Source organism: Pantherophis guttatus, chromosome 1, assembly GCF_059756535.1.
Source record: "Pantherophis guttatus breed Tessera chromosome 1, ASM5975653v1, whole genome shotgun sequence".
Lineage (NCBI taxonomy): Eukaryota > Metazoa > Chordata > Lepidosauria > Squamata > Colubridae > Pantherophis > Pantherophis guttatus.
Genome location: NC_142063.1, coordinates 348,550,032 through 348,567,975, shown reverse-complemented (window position 1 = coordinate 348,567,975; position 17,944 = coordinate 348,550,032). Strand labels below are relative to the sequence as shown.

At 54.3% G+C, this 17,944-nt stretch overlaps 1 protein-coding gene across 1 annotated transcript; it reads left to right on the top strand.

The window, feature by feature from the left end:
- The first annotated feature begins 2,700 nt into the window (after nt 1-2,700).
- Nucleotides 2,701-16,675, top strand: TRAF4 (TNF receptor associated factor 4). Its single transcript, XM_034424523.3, has 7 exons — nt 2,701-3,002; nt 9,291-9,342; nt 10,289-10,393; nt 10,511-10,672; nt 13,845-14,006; nt 14,612-14,767; nt 15,399-16,675. Exons 1-7 carry the CDS (start codon nt 2,860-2,862, stop codon nt 16,029-16,031), a joined length of 1,413 nt encoding a protein of 470 aa, XP_034280414.2. The 5' UTR covers nt 2,701-2,859; the 3' UTR covers nt 16,032-16,675.
- The last annotated feature ends 1,269 nt before the right edge of the window (nt 16,676-17,944 follow it).

Sequence of the window (17,944 nt, the reverse complement as noted above, 5' to 3'; positions counted from 1 at the left end):
AGGTGTGGCCTTACCAAGGATTTATAAAGCGGCGCTAATACTTCACCTGATCTTGATTCTATGCCTGTTTATACAACCAAGGATTGCATTCGCTTTTTTGGCTGCTGCCGCACACGGCTGGCTCATATTTAAGGGATTGTCCACTAGGACTCCAAGCTCCCTCTCCAGCCACTGTTTTTGAGCCTAATCTGGAGTTTTACCTTTGGTTTTTCCTGACCAGGTGTAAAATTTTGCTTCTCCCCACAGCATCGGCTCCCTAGGCAAGGGCCCCCTTTCTTGGCTGGAGGCTGTACAGTAGCCCTCAATTTACGACCACAAATGATATCCAGATAACCAATATCTCTGTAGCTCAGCGAGACAGTTGTTACGTGAGTTTTGCCCCATTTTACGACCTTCCTGGCCACTGTTGTTAAGTGAATCACCGCAGTTGTTAAGTTGGTCACACGGAGGAAAATCAGTCTGATTGTGGAAAGCTTGTTGTGTGACTGGCAAAGGGTGGGCATAAACCCAACAAATGCCAGTGAGTGCCAGAGGCGAGTTGCATCGGCTTCCCCAGAGCAGAAAACTCAAAATTGGGATTCTGCAGTGGGAAACGGGTTAGCCGGGCGAGAGGGAAGCTGTGTGAAGGATCTTGCAGCACAAGCCATGTGCCCTTTGGGTGCCATCAAGGCAACGTCCTTGGCTGGGTCGCTCCTACGCCCACAGAGGCCAAGGCAGAAGATGACCTTGACGCCAATCTCTTGTCTAAACAGACTTGGAGGAAAAAAAAAGATTTTAATTAAAATCAGTTGGAGAGAAGCCAACTTCTGCTAAAGAGAGGCCCCCACCCCAGCTGGGTTGGGGGCCCTTCGGTGGCCCTGTGGCTGAAAATGGCTGTGGCCCCCAACCCAGGACGATTCAGAGATGTCCCCCTGCCCAGAACAAAAACAGGAATCTAACCGAGGAGACCCCCATATTGGACAAGGTTTCCTTGTCGCTGTTCCCACCCGGAGGGAATCCAGTCCCCTATTATTTGGGGAGTGGGAGTCTGGATTCAAGGAGACCCCTCCCCCAGACCAGATCTGATACCTCCATTGAAGAGGAAGGGTCCGTGTCTCCAAGAGGCTCATCCACAAATGTCTCCAGCTCTGCTATAGGTCCCACTTCAGCCAAAAACCCCTTAAGTTCATTCAATTTTAAATTTGGGGGGGGGGATTTTAAGCATGTAGCCGAGTGAAACGACAAACCTGTTTGGTCCTCAACTTACGACCGTAATGGAGCCCAAAATTCCCATGGCTAAGCGAGAGAGCGGTTGAGTTTTGCCCCGTTTTACGTCCTTTCTTGCCACAGTTGTGAATCCCTGCCGTTAAGTGAGTCACATGGTTGTGAAGTGAATCTGCCTCCTTCCCCCCCCCTTGACTTTGCTTGTCAGAAAGCCTCCAAAGGGGGGGGGAATCACGTGACCCTGGGACACTGCAACCGTCATAAGTCCGTGCCAGTTGCCAAGCCTTTGAATTTTGATCACGTGACTGCAACAGGGTGAAAACGGTCATAAATCACTATTTTCGGTGCCACTGTAACTTCAAATGGCCAATGAAAAAATGGTTGTAAGTCGAGGACTCCCTGTATAACGCTGCATATTAAAAACCCAGACTTCAATTTCCAAAAACTGCGGACTTCAATTCCCAGAATTCCCTAGCCAGCATACGCTGGCTGGGGAATTCTGGGAGTTGAAGTCCATTCCTCTTAAAGTTGGGAAAAAAGATACTGCTGTAAAAGAGGTCTTGTTTATATTTCTCTCTCGTTAGATTTTTTGAGTCCAGGCAGTATTTCTTCCATCGTGGCAGCTAGGAGAGGAGGGGTCTTCTTCCGCTCCCAGAAGCCCCCAGCCAGGAGAGCTGAAGTCCACCCATCTTCGAGCTGGCAAGATAGAGAAACCTTGGTTCAAAAGTCTCATTTTGCAATGACCCCCCCCCCAATTTAGCGCCTGCAAAGGCAAAGCTTCCCTTTGGTGCCCTGTTTTCCAGGGGGAGGGGGCGTTATTCCCCCACCCCCACCCCTGGGATCTGGGCTGCATTCCCATCAATTCCTCCACAGCCTGGCAGCAGCCACCTGGATTAAAAAGAGGGACTGACCCCCCCCATCGCCCCAACCTTCTTCAAGCAGGGTGGGAGACCGTTGCCCCCTCCCCAGAGACGACCCCTCCTGGGGGCAGCGGGGAGGGCAAGGGTCCCTCTTGCGCCGGCTCTCACACCTGCCTTTGGGAGGCGAGGCTTAGGTTGCGTTTCCAGGCGTCCGGAGACTGATTGGCAATTCCCAGGTAGGCTGCCACCGCAGGGGGAGGCTCCACTCGATCCCCCACTGCAGAGGGGCGGCCCGGGTCTCTCCGACACCCACTCTACCCCTCCCTTTGGAAGCCTGGCTTGAGCCGGGCTGCCTTTCCAGGCGTCCGGAGGCCGATTGGCAAATTCCCAGGTAGGCTGCCACCGCGCGGAGAGGCTCCACGCCAGCCACAAGTGCAGCGAGGCGGGTAGTGGGAGCTCGGCTTCCCAGGTAGACTGCCACCGCAGGGAGAGGCTCCACGCGGGCATCCCAAGCAGCGTGGGCAGAAGGCGCGGCGCCCGCGGGCGCTTTTCCAGCTGGCAGTGGGGAGACGGCGAGGCTGGCCGTGGTCGGGGGCGGGGGGAAGCAGGGGGCGGGGAGGGGGCGGGGCCCGGCCTGGCCTCGCCCCCCCGAGCCCCCCCCCCCAGCAGCCCGAGCCGCGGCTCACACAATAGCGGCGAGCGCGGAGCTCGGCGGCGCTGGGCGGGGGTCGGCGGGGCCTCGGCCGGCCAGGGCAGCGGCCGAGCGGGCATCGTGGCCGGAGGAGCCGCCGGAGCCATGCCGGGCTTCGACTACAAGTTCCTGGAGAAGCCGAAGCGGCGGCTGCTGTGCCCGCTGTGCGCCAAGGCCATGCGGGAGCCGGTGCGCGTCTCCACCTGCGGGCACCGCTTCTGCGACACCTGCCTCCAGGAGTTCCTCAGGTGGGTGGGCGACCCGGGACCCCAGACCCCCCCCACGCACACCCAGACCCCGCCTCCCCTGGGCATGTGCAGAGCGCCCCCAGCGCCGCCCCAGCGGAGAGACCCCTGCCCGGGGGTGGGTGGGCAGCCGATTCCCCCCTCGCCCCTCTGCCCGGACCCCTCTTTGCCCGACCGGAGGGAGCCCGCGACTGCCTGCTGGGGTCCCGTGGCGGGGAACCCCGTGGCCCCTTCCCACGCAAGGCGCCCCCTCCCCTGCCGTGGAGCCCTGCCCTGTTTGGTGCCCGCTGGCCGGGCAACCGCCTCCCCCCCAACCCCCACGGAAGGCTCGCCCGTGTTTGCAGAGCTCCGCCGAGCAAAGTCCGGAGGCCTCCCGGGCACCGGAGGGCTGGACCCCAGGGAGGAATTGGCCCCCCAGCCGGGGCTGGCCTGCCCAGCAATGCTGCCTGCCTGGTTCCCGGGTCTCTCCGGAAGGCGGGGAGGGGGGTTCAGGGTGGGGTGGGAGCGGCCGGTCCCCGGAGAGCCGGAGGGGGCGGGAAGCGGAATTTAACCTCGAAAGTGAGTGGTTGGCAGGCGGGAGGGAGCTGTCCCGGCCTGCACAGAAACTCTCCCACTTTCGCTGGTTTCGGGTAAGTCAGCGGGGCCGTACTTGGTTGGGTGCTTCGGGGATGGGAGACCACCAGGAGATGTTGCAGGGCTGTGTGACTGCATTAGGAAGTCCGAAAAAGCCCCGGGGTGGGTGGGGGAGGTATTGTGAGGTTCCCCCCCCCAGGGATCCTTTGGGGTTTTCAAGAGAATAACAGAGTTGGAAGGGACCTTGGAGGTCTTCTAGTCCAACCCCCTGTCTTTAGCAGGACGCTTGATCAGGAGTGTCCAACTTTGGAACTTTGAGACTGGTAGTCCAAAACTCTTTAAAGTTCCCAAGTTTGCACACCTTTACCTGACATCATTCCAGACAAGCGACTGTCCAATTCTGGCCAAATCTACGGATGCCACAGGAGGCTACATCAGCCAGCAAGGCCACCGGAGAAAACAATTGGGAGGGCGGCTGCAGGGATGCAAACTCTTGCAAGGGTCTGGGGTCCACGCAAAAACAGTGTTCGGTGTTTGAGGGTGTGGGGGTACCTCTGTCTGCGCCCCTCTTTTTCCAGCTCAGGAGCCCTGTGTGTTTGCAAGGCAGCAAATTCTTCCAGATGGATTCTTGTTTTGTTCTCAATAACCACAATAAGCTTTGCAGGGTGAAATCCAGTCCTTTCGTTCCTCTTCTTCTTGTTGTTGTTGTTATGTGTCCGCGTGCATGCAGGAGCCACAACTGCCCCCTCCCCCTGCAGCTCTCTGGACTATCTGGACATGCCCAGGTAGCTTTGTTCCTGCTTGGGGTGGGGGCCAATGGAGGTGACCCTTCCCAACTCCGAGCATTAGGTTGTAAGGCCAGTCGCAAGGGGGGGGGTTTCCCCTTGGGCTCACCCCAAATCTCTCCCTGCCCCTCTTATTTGAAAATGTTGCATTTCTGGGTTTGGGGGGGGGCAGGGAGGGCTGCTGTTTTCCTGGCCTGGAAGGGGGGGTTGTCTCCATTGTGGGTGGGATGAGGAGGGTCTCAGCCAGCCCCTGCTGGCCTCCCTGCAGGAGACAAAGACCACCCCGGAAGGAAGGGGGGGGCTTCTTACAATGGCTGTTTGCAAACCTCAGAAAGCGGGGGCGGGGGGGTGTTTCTGGGCTGCGGGAGCAGCTTTGAGGTTTGGGGCTGAGCGCAAGGGGGCCGGCTCGCCCTGCCCCAGCTGGAAGCAGCAGAGCCTTTGACTGCAGGAATGTGCCTGGAGGGATTTAGGGGAGGGGGTGTTTTTCCAGCCCCAGCTAAGGCTTAGGGCTTCCTTCCCTGCATATCTTCCCCAGCACTTCAGGTGGGTTAGGAAGTTGCTTGCGGGGTGGGGGGGCAGCTGTGGGAACGGAGCCCCCCCTTTACCGCCTAGATCCTAGAAGTGAGGGAGGGGTGGGATTCCTCTTTCTCTAGCCCCCCCCTCACCGCCAGTGCTGCTGTTGCTGCTGGCTCAGCACATTCTCTGGCCAGGCGCTTAGGGGATTAATTGCTTGCAGCCCCTCTGCTCTTTAACCCTCCCGCTTCCTGTGGGCTCCACGCTGCCTAGAAAGGGGAAACCCCCCCCCAGAAGTCCCTGGGATGGTGAGGGTATCCCAATTTCCCAGTCAGCGGGGTCCAGTCTCCACGTCCTCAATTTACAACCTCAGTTGAGTCAGAAATGTCTGTTGCTAAGTGAGTTTTGCCCCGTTTTACGACCTCTCTTGCAGCAGTTGTTAAGTAAACCACTGCAGTGGTTAAGTTAGTAACACGGTTGTTAAGTGAATCCGGCTTCCCCATTGACTTGGCTGGTCAGGAGGTCGCAAAAGGGGACACTGCCACCGTCATAAATTTTTTTTAATTTGGTTTATAAATGTGAGTCAGTTGCCAAGAATCCGAATTTCGATCATGTGACCTTGTGGGGGGGATGCTGCAACGGTCGTACGTGTGAAAAACGGCCATAAGTCACTTTTTTCAGTGCCGTTGTAACTTTAAACGGTCACTAAACGAACCGTTGACCATTGAGGTCTGCCTGTATAGCAGAGCTTCGACTGCTGGGGAAGGGGCTGAGGAAGGCCGGGGCCGCTGGGTTTGTACCCTGAAGATGGGAAGTGGATTGGTGCCTGCAGGAGGAAGGGGAGGGGGCTGCTTTGCCCCTACCCACCAGCTGGGAGCTGGGCCCCCTGGGGTTGCACCCATCCAAATTGGCAGATGGGATGCAGGCTGGCAGCCGGGACTGACGGGCATTTGCTGAACAGGTGGGCTCCCTGCCTTCTGCCTTCACCTGGCCAGGTGCCAAGACCCCTCCTGCAGCTCTTTCCTTGCAGGTCCCAACCGGTCCTGCTACCCCCCCCCCCACTGCCTTGGCGCCTCCCTGGTGCTGCCCCCCTCCCCAACTTCCTGGCAGGTGGCTTAAGTGCCCGTCTTCCATCTAGGACAAAGCAGCCCTAGGCTGCCAGCCCTGCCCCGATGCCACTCTCCCTGGGAAAGGGCCGTCCCCTGCCAGGCAGAGGGCTCTGGATAGGGGGTGCAGGAAGGAACCTGGGGAATTTGGGGGTTGCTAGGAGCCGCCAAGCGGAGATTGGCGGAGGGAGGGTGAGTCAATGTTTGCCCTGCTAGCACCCAGTGCTAGAATGACCTTTGGCCAGCGCCTGCTTTGCTTGACTTCCCGTGAAAGGCAGGTTGTTTGGCAGTGTGGTGGGGAGGGGCGTGTGGGGCAACTGGGGAGGAGTGTGTGGGGCAGGGGGGGAGGGGAGTTCTGCAAAAGGGCCGGCCAGCCGAGAGCTTCAAGAGAGGGAGAGGGTGGTTGCAGTCTCTGGATGTTTGCATCTTTGCTTCTTTCTTTTTCTTTCTTTCTTTCTTTCTTTCTTTCTTTCTTTCTTTCTTTCTTTCTTTCTTTCTTTCTTTCTTTCTTTCTTTCTTTCTTTCTTTCTTTCTTTCTTTTTCTTTCATCTATCTATATCTGTCTGTCTGTCTGTCTGTCTGTCTGTCTGTCTCTATCTATCTATCTATCTATCTATCTATCTATCTATCTATCTATCTATCTATCTCTGTCTGCCTCCCTCTCTCTCATCTCTCATCTCTCATCTATCATGAAAGTTATTTGCAACCTATCTGATATCCATTGTCTCTGGGTGGCTTACAGCATAACAACATTAAAACCACCAATTATAAAATAACGCGGCAGGTGAAACCATTAACGCCAGAAGACAAAGGAGGGAGCCAGACACACTCTGTGTGTGTGTGTGTGTGTGTGTGTAGAGAGAGTGTCTTGACCTCTGGAAGGCAGAGGCAGAGGGGCACCTTGGCAGGAAGGAAGGAAGGAAGGAAGGCAGAAACCTTTGAATGGGGGCAGGAAATGGGGATTCCCCTTTGTCTCCAGACAGCCCCATATTTCCCCCAGGGGTTCTATTTGGTCCCTCCCCCACCCCCATCCAGTTTGCTCACTGGACTTACTGGGGGGAGTTACACCCAGTGGTTGCAGCTGCACATAAACACTCCTGCCTGGTTAACTCTGGTTAGCTGCGTTCGGACTTAGCCGACTGTGCATTTTTGGTATGGAATTTCCACGTCTTCCGACACCTGGAATCCCACATCCAGTTTTGATCACATTATAAAAGAAAACATGTTGAGACTTTGGAAAAAGCGCAGAGAAGAGCAACTAAGATGATTAAACGCCTGGAGGCTAAAACATAGGAATAAGGGTTGCAGGATTTGGGGTTGGCCAGTCTAGAGAAAAGAAGGACTAATGGCGACATGATAGCGGTCTTCCAATACTTGGGGGGCTGTCTCAGAGAGAAGGGGGTCAAATTATTCTCCAAAGCACCGGAGGGCAGGACAAGAAGCAATGGGTGGATTTAATGAGTATCATGAAATATAAATATGTTTGAACTGTACTGAAATGTATTATGAGTTATTAATTGAATTAAGGTTTAAGGTGGGTTAATAGAAGGGTAATTGTTTTGATTAAGTAAATATGTGTTAATTTTTTTTAAGAGGTTATTAGTTGAATGTGTGATTTAAGATTAAGAAATAAGTGTTATGGCAAAATAGAATAGATAAAATTTTGTTAAAAAATGACTAAAAATTGAACAAATTGATGACCGGATCAAAGCTCTGTTCTGAAAAGATGTAATTTGTATGTTTGGAAAAAAAATAAAAAAACTTTTTGAAAAAGAAAAAAGAGAAGCAGCGGATGGAAACTAACCAAGGAGAGAAGCAACCTGGAATTGAGGAGAAACTTCCTAACAGTGAGGACAATTAACCAGTGGAACAGCTGGCCACCAGAAATCGTGGGCACTTCATCAGTGGAGGTTTTCAAGAAGAGATTGGACCACCACTTGTCTGAAATGATATATGGGTCTCCTGCTTGAGCAGGGGGCTGGACTAGAAGGCCTCCGAGGTCCCTTCCAACTCTATTCTGATTGATTGGTTTGGAAAATTCAGGATGGAGGGCGTCTACTTTGGGGATTGGGCTCTTGACCGAGGGGGGTTTGGCCAGAAGAGGGGAAGAGTTCTGTGATTAAAGCCCACCCCTCTTGTGTACAAGGAGCACACATGGAGTAGGGGTGGGACCATGTGCCCCCCCCGGACATCCCATTGGCTGACGTTTTACTGGGTGGAGGTCCTGGGTGGGGGGGCTGGTGACAGACAGAGGGGGAGACTCCCAGGCCAGCTGAGACCTCGGTTTCGACCCCCCTCCGCCCCACTTCTAGCACAGGTAGTCCTTGACTTACCACCATAATTGAGCCCAAAATTACTGTTGCTAAGTGAGACACTTGTCAAGTGAATTTTGTCCCATTTTACGACCTTTCTTGCCACAGTCGTTAAGTGAATCACTGCAGGTGTTAAGTGAGTAACACGGTTGTTAAGTGAAACCTGGCTTCCCCATGGACTTTGCTGGGGGATCACATGACCCCGGGACATGGCAACCGTCATAAGTACATGCCAGTTGCCAAGAGTCCAAATTTTGTGACGGGGGGATGTTAAAACAGTCCTAAGTGTGCAAAACTGCCGTAAACCACTTTTTTCAGTGCCATTGTAACTTTGAATGGTCACTAATCGAACTGTTGTAAATCGGGGACCGTGTGTGTCTCTCCTTTCCTGGCAAATGTAGCAGGGAGGTTGGCACATTGAGCACCTTGAGATGGGCATAGAAAGTCATGGGCTGCCCCGGGCAGAGGATCTGGGGCTCCCCAGTGCCGAACCCGGTTTGGTGTGTTTATTCCGTGCCGCACAGATTAAGCCACCATCCGTTGCACTCTGGTTAAGGTGAAGCCATCATCTGGTGAGGCCGGTTGGCCTTAATGGCTTTGCAGATTCATTGACCGGCTAAGCCGTCAAAAGCAGCCAACAGCGGGCAAGATCTCCCTTTGGGTAAAGGGCACCGGTTGTGGCTGCGAAGAAAAGGCTTCCTTGCCCAGCTAAGGTGGCACCATCGCAAAAGCCACACAAATGTGGAATTTCCCACATTTCTAAAACCACAGGTGCGGCAAAGAAAAGCATTCTAGTCCTCAGTGTTGTAATCCCTGCATCCCCCACCCCCCCAGGGCTGGCATTAAGAGCTTCCAGGCCAGGGCGCTTGAATAAAAGAGCCAGCAGCTGTCGGCAGCTTCGTCCCCTGGCACGGAGGTTGGCGGTGTGGGCAGCCTGGTGGCTTTGAGGGAGACCTTCCTTGCCCACCACCGCCCCGTTCAGTCTTGGTTTTCCTCCTGCAGTGAAGGCGTCTTCAAGTGTCCGGAGGACCAGCTGCCCCTCGACTACGCCAAGGTGAGCCCCGATGTTGGCCAAGGCTCTGGTGGGAGGGTGGGTGGGTGGGGGTGATTTTGCCCCTCTTGGCATCTCCTGAGCCCCTTCCTCCCTGCTGGTGCCCGTCGTTCTGTTCTGTCCCTCCCGCTCTCTCTCTCTCTCTCCCGGGACTGGTTAATCCAGAGCCTTGCCCGGCATCTGCTGGTGAAGCCAGCCAGGCAGGAATGAATGGAAGGCCCTGTTTGCAGATGGCAGGGATAATGGGGAGGGGGCTGCTGGGTGGGCTGGAAGGGGAGAGGAGGGGCTGCCTGGCTGGAAAGGGGCTTGCGTGCTCCTAAGACCCTCCAGGCCGCCTCTGAGCTCCAGAGAAGGTTAGGGCTGCATGGGCTTTGGTGTCCAAAGGGACGGATGAAGGGAGGGAGGGAGGGAGGGGGAGGGAAAGAAAGGGAGGAAGGGGATAAGGGGAGGGAAGAGAGGAAGGAAGGAAGGAAGGAAGGGAAGGAAGGAAGGAAGGAAGGAAGGACGGGGAGGAAGAAGGAAGAAAAGGGAGGAAGGAAGTGAAGGGGAGGGAGGACAAGAGAAGAAGGAAAGAAGGAGGGAAGGGAGAAAGGGGAGAGGAAGGAAGGAAGGAAGGAAGGGGATAAGGGGAGGGAAGAGGAAGGAAGGAAGGAAGGACGGAAGGAAGGAAGAAGGAAAAAAGGGAAGGAGGGAGGACAAGAGAAGAACGAAAGGAGGGAAGGGAGAAAGGGGAGAGGGAGGAAGGAAGGAAGGGGATAAGGGGAGGGAAGAGAGAAAGGAAGGAAGTGAAGAGAGGGAGGGAGGGAGGAAGTAGAAGAGGAAGGAAAGAAATGGGCCGGAAGGAAGGAAGAGAAAAAGGAAGGAAAGAAGGAGTGGAGGGAGAGGGGCAGAGAGGGAGGGAAGACGCCAAGAGAGCCCAGCCCCACTTGAGACCCCTTTCTCCCTCCAGATTTACCCAGACCCTGACCTGGAGGCCCAGGTGCTGAGCCTGACCATCAGGTGCATCCACAGTGAGGAGGGCTGTCGTTGGAGTGGAACCATCCGCCATTTGCAGGTGAGCAGCCCACTGCCCCTCCCCTACCTCGGCGGTCGGCGGCCAAGGGAAGGGAGGGTCCTCGGCCACCACCCCCACCTCCAAGTGACCCCCTTCTCTCCCCCCTCCATGGTCCAGGCCCACCTGGGGACCTGCAGCTTCAACGTGGTGCCCTGCCCCAACCGCTGTGGGGCCAAGCTGAGCCGCCGCGACCTGCCCCCCCACCTGCAGCACGACTGTCCCCAGAGGCACCTCCAGTGCGAATTCTGCAGAGCCGACTTCACGGGGGAAGCCTTCGAGGTGAGTGGGGGGCGGTTGACGATGGGGGGGGGCAGCAGGGAGGCCCTTCGGGGGGGGGGATTGTTTCCAGCTGCCGTCCATTGTAACTTGGGGGGAGGCTGAAATAAACAACAAAAAACAAACAATTGTGCAGGCCTGTGTGTGTGTGAGCCACAATTTCAGCTTTTGTGCAGGAGGCGGAAAGTCACTCCGGCTGCCGTGAACTTGTGAACCTCCTTTGCACGCCGGCTGGTGTGCAAAGGCTCCGTGGCTGCTGGGGAGGGATTTCCAAGGTGGTCCCTGGGGAGACCCTCCTTTGTTAGCAAAGGGGGCAGACGGGGCGTCTGGACGTCACGGCTTGGAAAGCAGCAACCCCCCCACCCCCGCCCAAAAGGAGGATATTGGTAGCTCAGGGTGGAAGCGAGGGGTCTTTGGGGTTCTCTGAGCTGGGTGGTTTCCTTACAGACATTTCATGACCCAGCTAGGGAACATCATCAGTGCAAGAAAGGAGGGGGCTTGTGGAGAGGAGGAGGAGGAGGAGACGTTTCATGACCAAAGTAGTCATTAGGACTGACGAAGTTACCTAGTTGGGTCATGAAACATCTGCAAGGAAACCGCCAAGCTCAGAGATCACCAAGCATTCTCTATAAATTGGAATAAATATCAAAGAAACCAAGGTAAGATAAGGGAAGAGTTGTGTTAAGGAATATGCGCAGAGTAACCCTTGAGTAGCAAGGTTGTGCACATGAGAAATGACTGAGAGTGATTGTGAATAAGCACTGTCAATACTGAGACAGTGAGTTGTGATATTCTTTTACTTTTAGGAAGAAAGCAAAGCAAAATCCAATAAACAATCCAGGTCATACACAGATAAAGATAGTTAAATTGTCAATCCAGGGATATTCCAAGAACAAAGTCTTCTTACCCGTTGTTGTAGTCATATGCAATAAAACAGTTCTTTCTGGAGTTGCAAACAGGAACAAGTACAGCAGTAAAACAATCAGTAAAACAGTAGAAAACAAGAAGGAGCAATGATTTTATTTATTTTATTTTATTTATTTAATTTGTATACCGCCCTACTCCCGAAGGACTCAGGGCGATGAACAGCCAAGCAATAAGATACATAAATACAAAAATTTAAAAAACCAGTTAAAATCGAATTAAATCATTTTTTGGCCCAGACAAATTAAAACACCCCAATAATTTAAGAACAGATTTAAAATTTATGTATTAAAAGAGGGAGGAGATTAGGCCAAGCCTGCTTGATGGAATAAAAGAGTCTTCACAGCGCGGCGGAAGGTGCGCAGATCCGGGATCCTCCGTATCTCTGGGGGAGCTCATTCCAGACGGTAGGTGCCCCCACAGAGAAGGCTCTCCCCCTAGGGGCCGCCAGTCGACATTGTTTGGCTGACGGCACCCGGAGGAGTCCCTCTCTATGAGAGCGTACTGGCCGGTGGGAGGCTATTGGTGGTAGTAGGCGGTCCCGTAGATAACCAGGTCCTAAGCCATGGAGCGCTTTAAAGGTGGTAACCAAAACCTTGAAGCGTACCCGGAAGACCACCGGGAGCCAGTGAAGCTCGCGCAGGAGGGGTGTTACATGGGAGCGCCATGACGCTCCCATTACCACCCGCGCGGCCGCACTCTGCGCCAGTTGGAGCCTCCGGGTGCTCCTCAAGGGGAGCCCCATGTAGAGAGCGTTACAGTAGTCGAGGCGGGAAGTGACGAGGGCATGAGTGACTGTGTGACCACTGAGATTTGTTCCCGGGATTTAGCACCGGAACAGAACAGCAGCCCCTGCAGAAGCACCGAACCAGGAGGAGAAGGCTCCCCCTTTCTCTCCTGCAGCCCCAAAAATGAAGCTCTTTGGACCTCAATATCATTAGGACAGGATCAAGCCGTGATCATGCAGAGAGAACAGTCAGAGAGGAGCGGAGGTAGCAATAATAATGTAATAAGAAAAAATAAGCCATGATTCAAGCTTCCTCTTAAATATGTTGGCTACAGAGCTAGCCAATCAGAATACGGTATAATGCAATATAGCATTACAGCCTTAAAGCTATACATTACATTTTGACTGCAAACATGCATTGATGGTTTATCTATATTGCCAACCCAACCAGTTAGGCAATAGCCATTCCCTAACAAGTTGGCCAGATGTGGGGAGGACCCTGGTGTGGCTCAGAGACTTTGGGTCTCGGGCGCCATGGGGCGGGGAAGGGTCCCTAGGTGTGTCTGACCTCCAGCAGCCCCAGGGGGCACGGTCAGACTCATTGGCCACACCCAGAGGGCCACAGGTTGCACCCTGGGCTCTAGGCTCCCCTGTAGGACGACCCAGGTTTGGGGCTGGGGTCTCTGCCCCACTGGGCACCCCCTGTGGGGAAAGGTGAGATTTGGCAGGTGGGACTCTGCGCTTAAGTCTCCTTCAGATGGAATTTCCTGGAGTTCTATTGGGATCATAAGTGTGGAAAATCACTTTTTTCAGTGCCGTTATAAGTGAATGGTCACTAAATGAACTGTTGTAAGTGGAGAACTATCTGTCATGCATTTTCTGAATTGTAAGCTGCCCAGAGTCCCTGGCTCCAAATGGGCACTTGTAGAAATTAAATTAAAATAAAATAAAATCATAAAATAATATAATATAATTGAATAAAATAAATCAAATAATTTAATAAAATAAATAATAATAAAATAAAATAAATAATATAAAATAATAAAATAATATAATATAATAAAATAATAAAACAGAATAAAATATAATAAAATAATATAATTGAATAAAATAAATCAAATAATTTAATAAAATTAATAATAAAATAAAATAAAATAAATAATATAAAATAATAAAATTAAAATAATAAAATAATATAATAAAATATAATAAAATAATAAAACAGAATAAAATGGAATAAAATAATAAAACAGAATAAAATAGAATAAAATAATAAAATAAAATAAAATTAAATTAAATTAAAAAATAAAATAAAATAAAATAATAAAGCATAAAATGCAATTGGGCCCCATCTACCCCAAGGAGATTTCCCACCTCCCACTTTCTCCCTCCGCCTGGGCATTTCCTGGTGGCCTCCCATCCTCCCTTCCTTCCAAAGTCCTGGCTCAGAAGATCAGGAAAGCAAAGCCCCCCCCCTCTCCCGCTCACCCTTCCCTTTCTCTGATTTCTGCCCCCCCTTTCCAGAACCACCAGGGTCTCTGCCCCCAGGAGAGCGTCTACTGTGAAAACAAGTGTGGGGCGCGCATGATGCGTCGGCTGTTGTCCCAGCACATGCTGGCCGAGTGCCCGAAGCGCACCCAGCCCTGCAGCTACTGTGCCAAGGAGTTCCTCTACGACACCATCCAGGTGGGTCTCTGGGGGGTGGGGGGGAGAATGGCGCCCTGGCCTTTTGGGGTGGGGCGGGAGCGAGCTTGGGAGGGACGCCCCCTGCTTGGTTCCCCACACTGGTGGGCTGTGGGAATGCCCTGATCCGGACTGCAGTGCCCTTTGTGGCCCAAAAAACCCCTCCTCTTGGCTATAGAAAAGTTTGGGGGGGGGAGGCCTGTGGTGGGGGTTTGCTGGATTTGGGGGGGGGGGCTCAGGGACTGAGAGGGCTCTTTATGCTTCCTGCCACATAAGGGTCCCCAAGGATGGTCGGGGGGATGCCTGGGTCTTCTGTGGCATCCCCGTTTGGCCTTTGGGACTTCAAGGGGTTCCCCCAAATACTTGGTGGGGGTTGTAGAGTAGAGCTTCACTGCAGAAGGGCAGTCTACCTCTAAACCCTAGAAGAAAGGCACATGCCGGTTGCCAAGTGATTTTGTCATGTGACCGTGGAAATGTTGCAATGGTCATAAGTGTGACAAACCAGTCGTAAGTCACTTATTTCAGTGGTCACTAAATGAATGTTGTAAGTCGAGGACTCCCTGTAATCCTGCAGACTCCACATGGTGCCTTTTCCCCTCTTTCTCCAGAACCACGAGTACCAGTGTCCCCGCTACCCCGTGCCCTGTCCAAATCAGTGCGGGGTGCCCAATATTGCCCGAGAGGACCTGAGTGGGCACCTGAAGGACAACTGCTCCACCGCGCTGGCCCTCTGCCCCTTCAAGGAGGCCGGCTGCAAACACCGGGTAAGCCACCGCCCTCCTGGCCTTCCCCAGAGGTGGGCAAAGACCCTAGGCCTCCCCTCCCCTCCCCTCTTGCCCTCGCCCTCTTCCTGGGCTGCCAGCTCATCTCGCTGCCATGAATCACAGCACAGAAAAGGTTCTTATTTCAAATTTCCCGGACTTCTTGCTTTGCTTTGGTCCTGGGGAAGAACACTGGAGATACTGGTTGTAGTGCCTGTGTCTCTGGAGTAGTGGGCAGGGGGGGTCCCGTGGCCAAGGTTGACAAGTCCCCAGATGGTGGGGAGGGCCTGTCTGGCTTGGGGCAGAGACCCCACTTTGGCTGTGCATGCACCAAGCTAAGGCATGGGGGCAGTGGTGAAATCCACATTTTTTTACTATCGGTTCTGATGGGCGTGGCCTTGTGGGCCTGGTGTGGCTTGGTGGGCGTGGCACGGGAAGGATACTGCAAGGTGCTATTTGCCGGTTCTCTGAACGACTCAAAATTTCCGCTACCGGTTCTCCAGAACATGTCAGTACCTGCTGGATTTCACCCCTGCATGGGGAGCAGAGGAGTGCTGGACCTCTCAAAGGGGAGCCTGGCACTGCATCTCTGGGCACCCGGCCGCCTCTACCCGCCTTCTCTCCCCTCCCCCAGTGCCCCAAAGTGTCCTTGGGCCGCCACCTGGACGAGAACACCAAGCTGCACCTGGGCCTGATGGGTGCGTTGGTGGCCCGGCAGCGTCAAGAGCTGGTTGAGCTGCGCCGCGAGGTGGAGGAACTGGCGGTGGGAAGCGACGGCGTGCTGATCTGGAAGATCGCCGACTACGCCCGGAAGCTGCAGGAGGCCCGGCTGCGGAGCAATTACGAGTCCTTCAGCCCCCCCTTCTACACCCACCGCTACGGGTACCGGTTGCAGGTGTCGGTCTTCCTCAACGGCAACGGCAGCGGCGAGGGCAGTCACCTCTCAGTCTACATTCGGGTGCTGCCCGGCCAGTACGACAACCTGCTGGAGTGGCCCTTCGCCTACCGGGTCACCTTCTCGCTGCTGGACCAGAGCGACCCCTCCCTCTCCAAGCCCCAGCACATCACCGAGACCTTCCTGCCGGACCCCACCTGGAAAAACTTCCAGAAGCCGGGCACGGGGCGCACCTCCCTGGACGAGAGTCTGCTGGGCTTCGGGTACCCCAAGTTCATCTCGCACGAGGATATCAAGAAGCGCAACTACGTGCGCGACAACACCGTGTTCATCAAGGCCTCGGTGGAGATCCCACCCAAGATCATTTCCTGAGTGGGTTGCCGACTGAGGGACCCAGGAGTGGCAGGGTGAAGCCCCCCCCCCCGCTCGGGTTCCCCCACTTTGGAAGAACGGTTCTGCTTTTGATAACGCTTTTCTTCCTGATCTGCCTTTCTGCTTCGGATTGTCCCCCCTCCCTGTGTGGAAATGGTGCTAATTGCTACAGGTTCGGGCTCGGGTCCAGCCTGGCTTGGGGAGGGGGGGGGTCTCATTCTTCCCAGGAGCAGCTGGGCTGCCTCTGCGACCCCATTTTCTCCCCAAGCACCCTTTGGGTCTCTGCCAACCCCTGTGCTGGGGAACGTCAGGAAATCTGCTGGGTGCAGGCCACATCGGGGCCTTCCAGATAGGGAGGTGCCCCCACTTTCCGTAGAACAGCTTGGACGGGGGTGAAGGCTGGCACCCCCAAATCTTCCTTCGGGGTCCACGTTTGGACTGCTGTCCTGGACCCATTCAGAGACCGCTGGGGTCTCCCCACCCCATCATTCAAGAGCCATATTATTGCCGGTGGGCCTTTTTGCCTGGGGGAGGGGAACTGCCCACCTGGCCACGGGGATGTAGCCGCAATCACTACTCCTCTCTCCCTTTTTCAGAGTTACATTTTTCTGTCTTTTTAATAAACCGTTCCTTGTATTTATTAATTGATTGATGGGTGGCCTCACTTCTCAGTTCTGGCACAAAAGGCACCCAAGGGAAAAGGGGGGTGGGACGGGGGTAGCCCCCTCCTCCCCCCAACACAGGTCGCTCAGCCAGGTCTTCCTGAAAAAGACCCTCTCCTCCCCCTGGGAATTTGGAGGGAGTAGGAACAGAAATCCTCCCCCCCTCCCAGTTTTTGGTCAACTCTAAGCCAGCGGGTCAACTTTGTCCAGAAATGGGGGCAGGCAGGGGGTCCTTTGGGGCCACCACTGTCTCCTGAGGCTTCTGCCCAGAGGCTTTGGGAAGAGGGAGGCACTGTGGGGGCCCTGGGGCTCTCTCAGCTTGGTGGTTTTCTTGCAGATGTTTCCTTACCAAACTAGATAATACCATCAGTGTTAGAAGGGAGGAGGACTGAGCGGTCCTTGGTGCTCTGAGCTTGGTGGTTTTCTTGTACACAGGTTGGCGGGGACGGTGGGGGGGCAGAGAGGGGGAGCTACCTGAAAAGCCCTTTGTGATGCTTTGCAAGTTTTAGCCTGGAGCCAAGCCAGGAAGGCGGCCAGGGCATCTGGTGCCAATGAAGGAGGAGAATCTGCGCAGCTCAGGGTGGAGAGGGAGGGGCCTTGGGGCTCTCCCAGCTTGGCGGTTTTCTTGCAGGCGTTTCATGACCCAACTAGGGAACATCATCAGTGCTAGCAGGGAGTGGGGTTTGTGGAGTGGAAGAGAAGGAGGAGGACTGTGGGATCCTTGGTGCTCGCTCAGCTTGCTTGTTTTCTTGCAGACGTTTAATGACCCAAGTAGGTAACATCATCAGTGCTACTTCCTTATCCGTGAATCTCATCTGCCAGTGACCCCCTGTGCAGGCTTCCGTTGCAGTTGTGGGGCACCCCACTTTCTTTTCAGAACCCCCCCTCCCCCCATTCCAGGAGCTTCCGTTTGTCCCTCCCCCCCCCCAGCATTCTCCCATGGAGGGTGCAAGGCCGTAGCTACGGCTGGGACATACACACATGCACAAATACCCACATAAACACACACACACACATATATATATAGGTCTTTTAATGGCCGGGTGTGGATTCCTCCTCCCTGTGGTTGCATTCTCTGGATTCCTTCTCCCTCCGAGGGGGGCAGGGAGGGTTCCCGCTCAGGGCAGCCCTTCCACGTCTCCTGCTCCAAAATGATGCTCGAGCCCCTTGGAGCGTTTGCCTAGAAGAGAAACCACACAAGTTGTGACCCGGAGCTCCTTCCACACAACACTTGTGCCTGGGGAGCCTTCC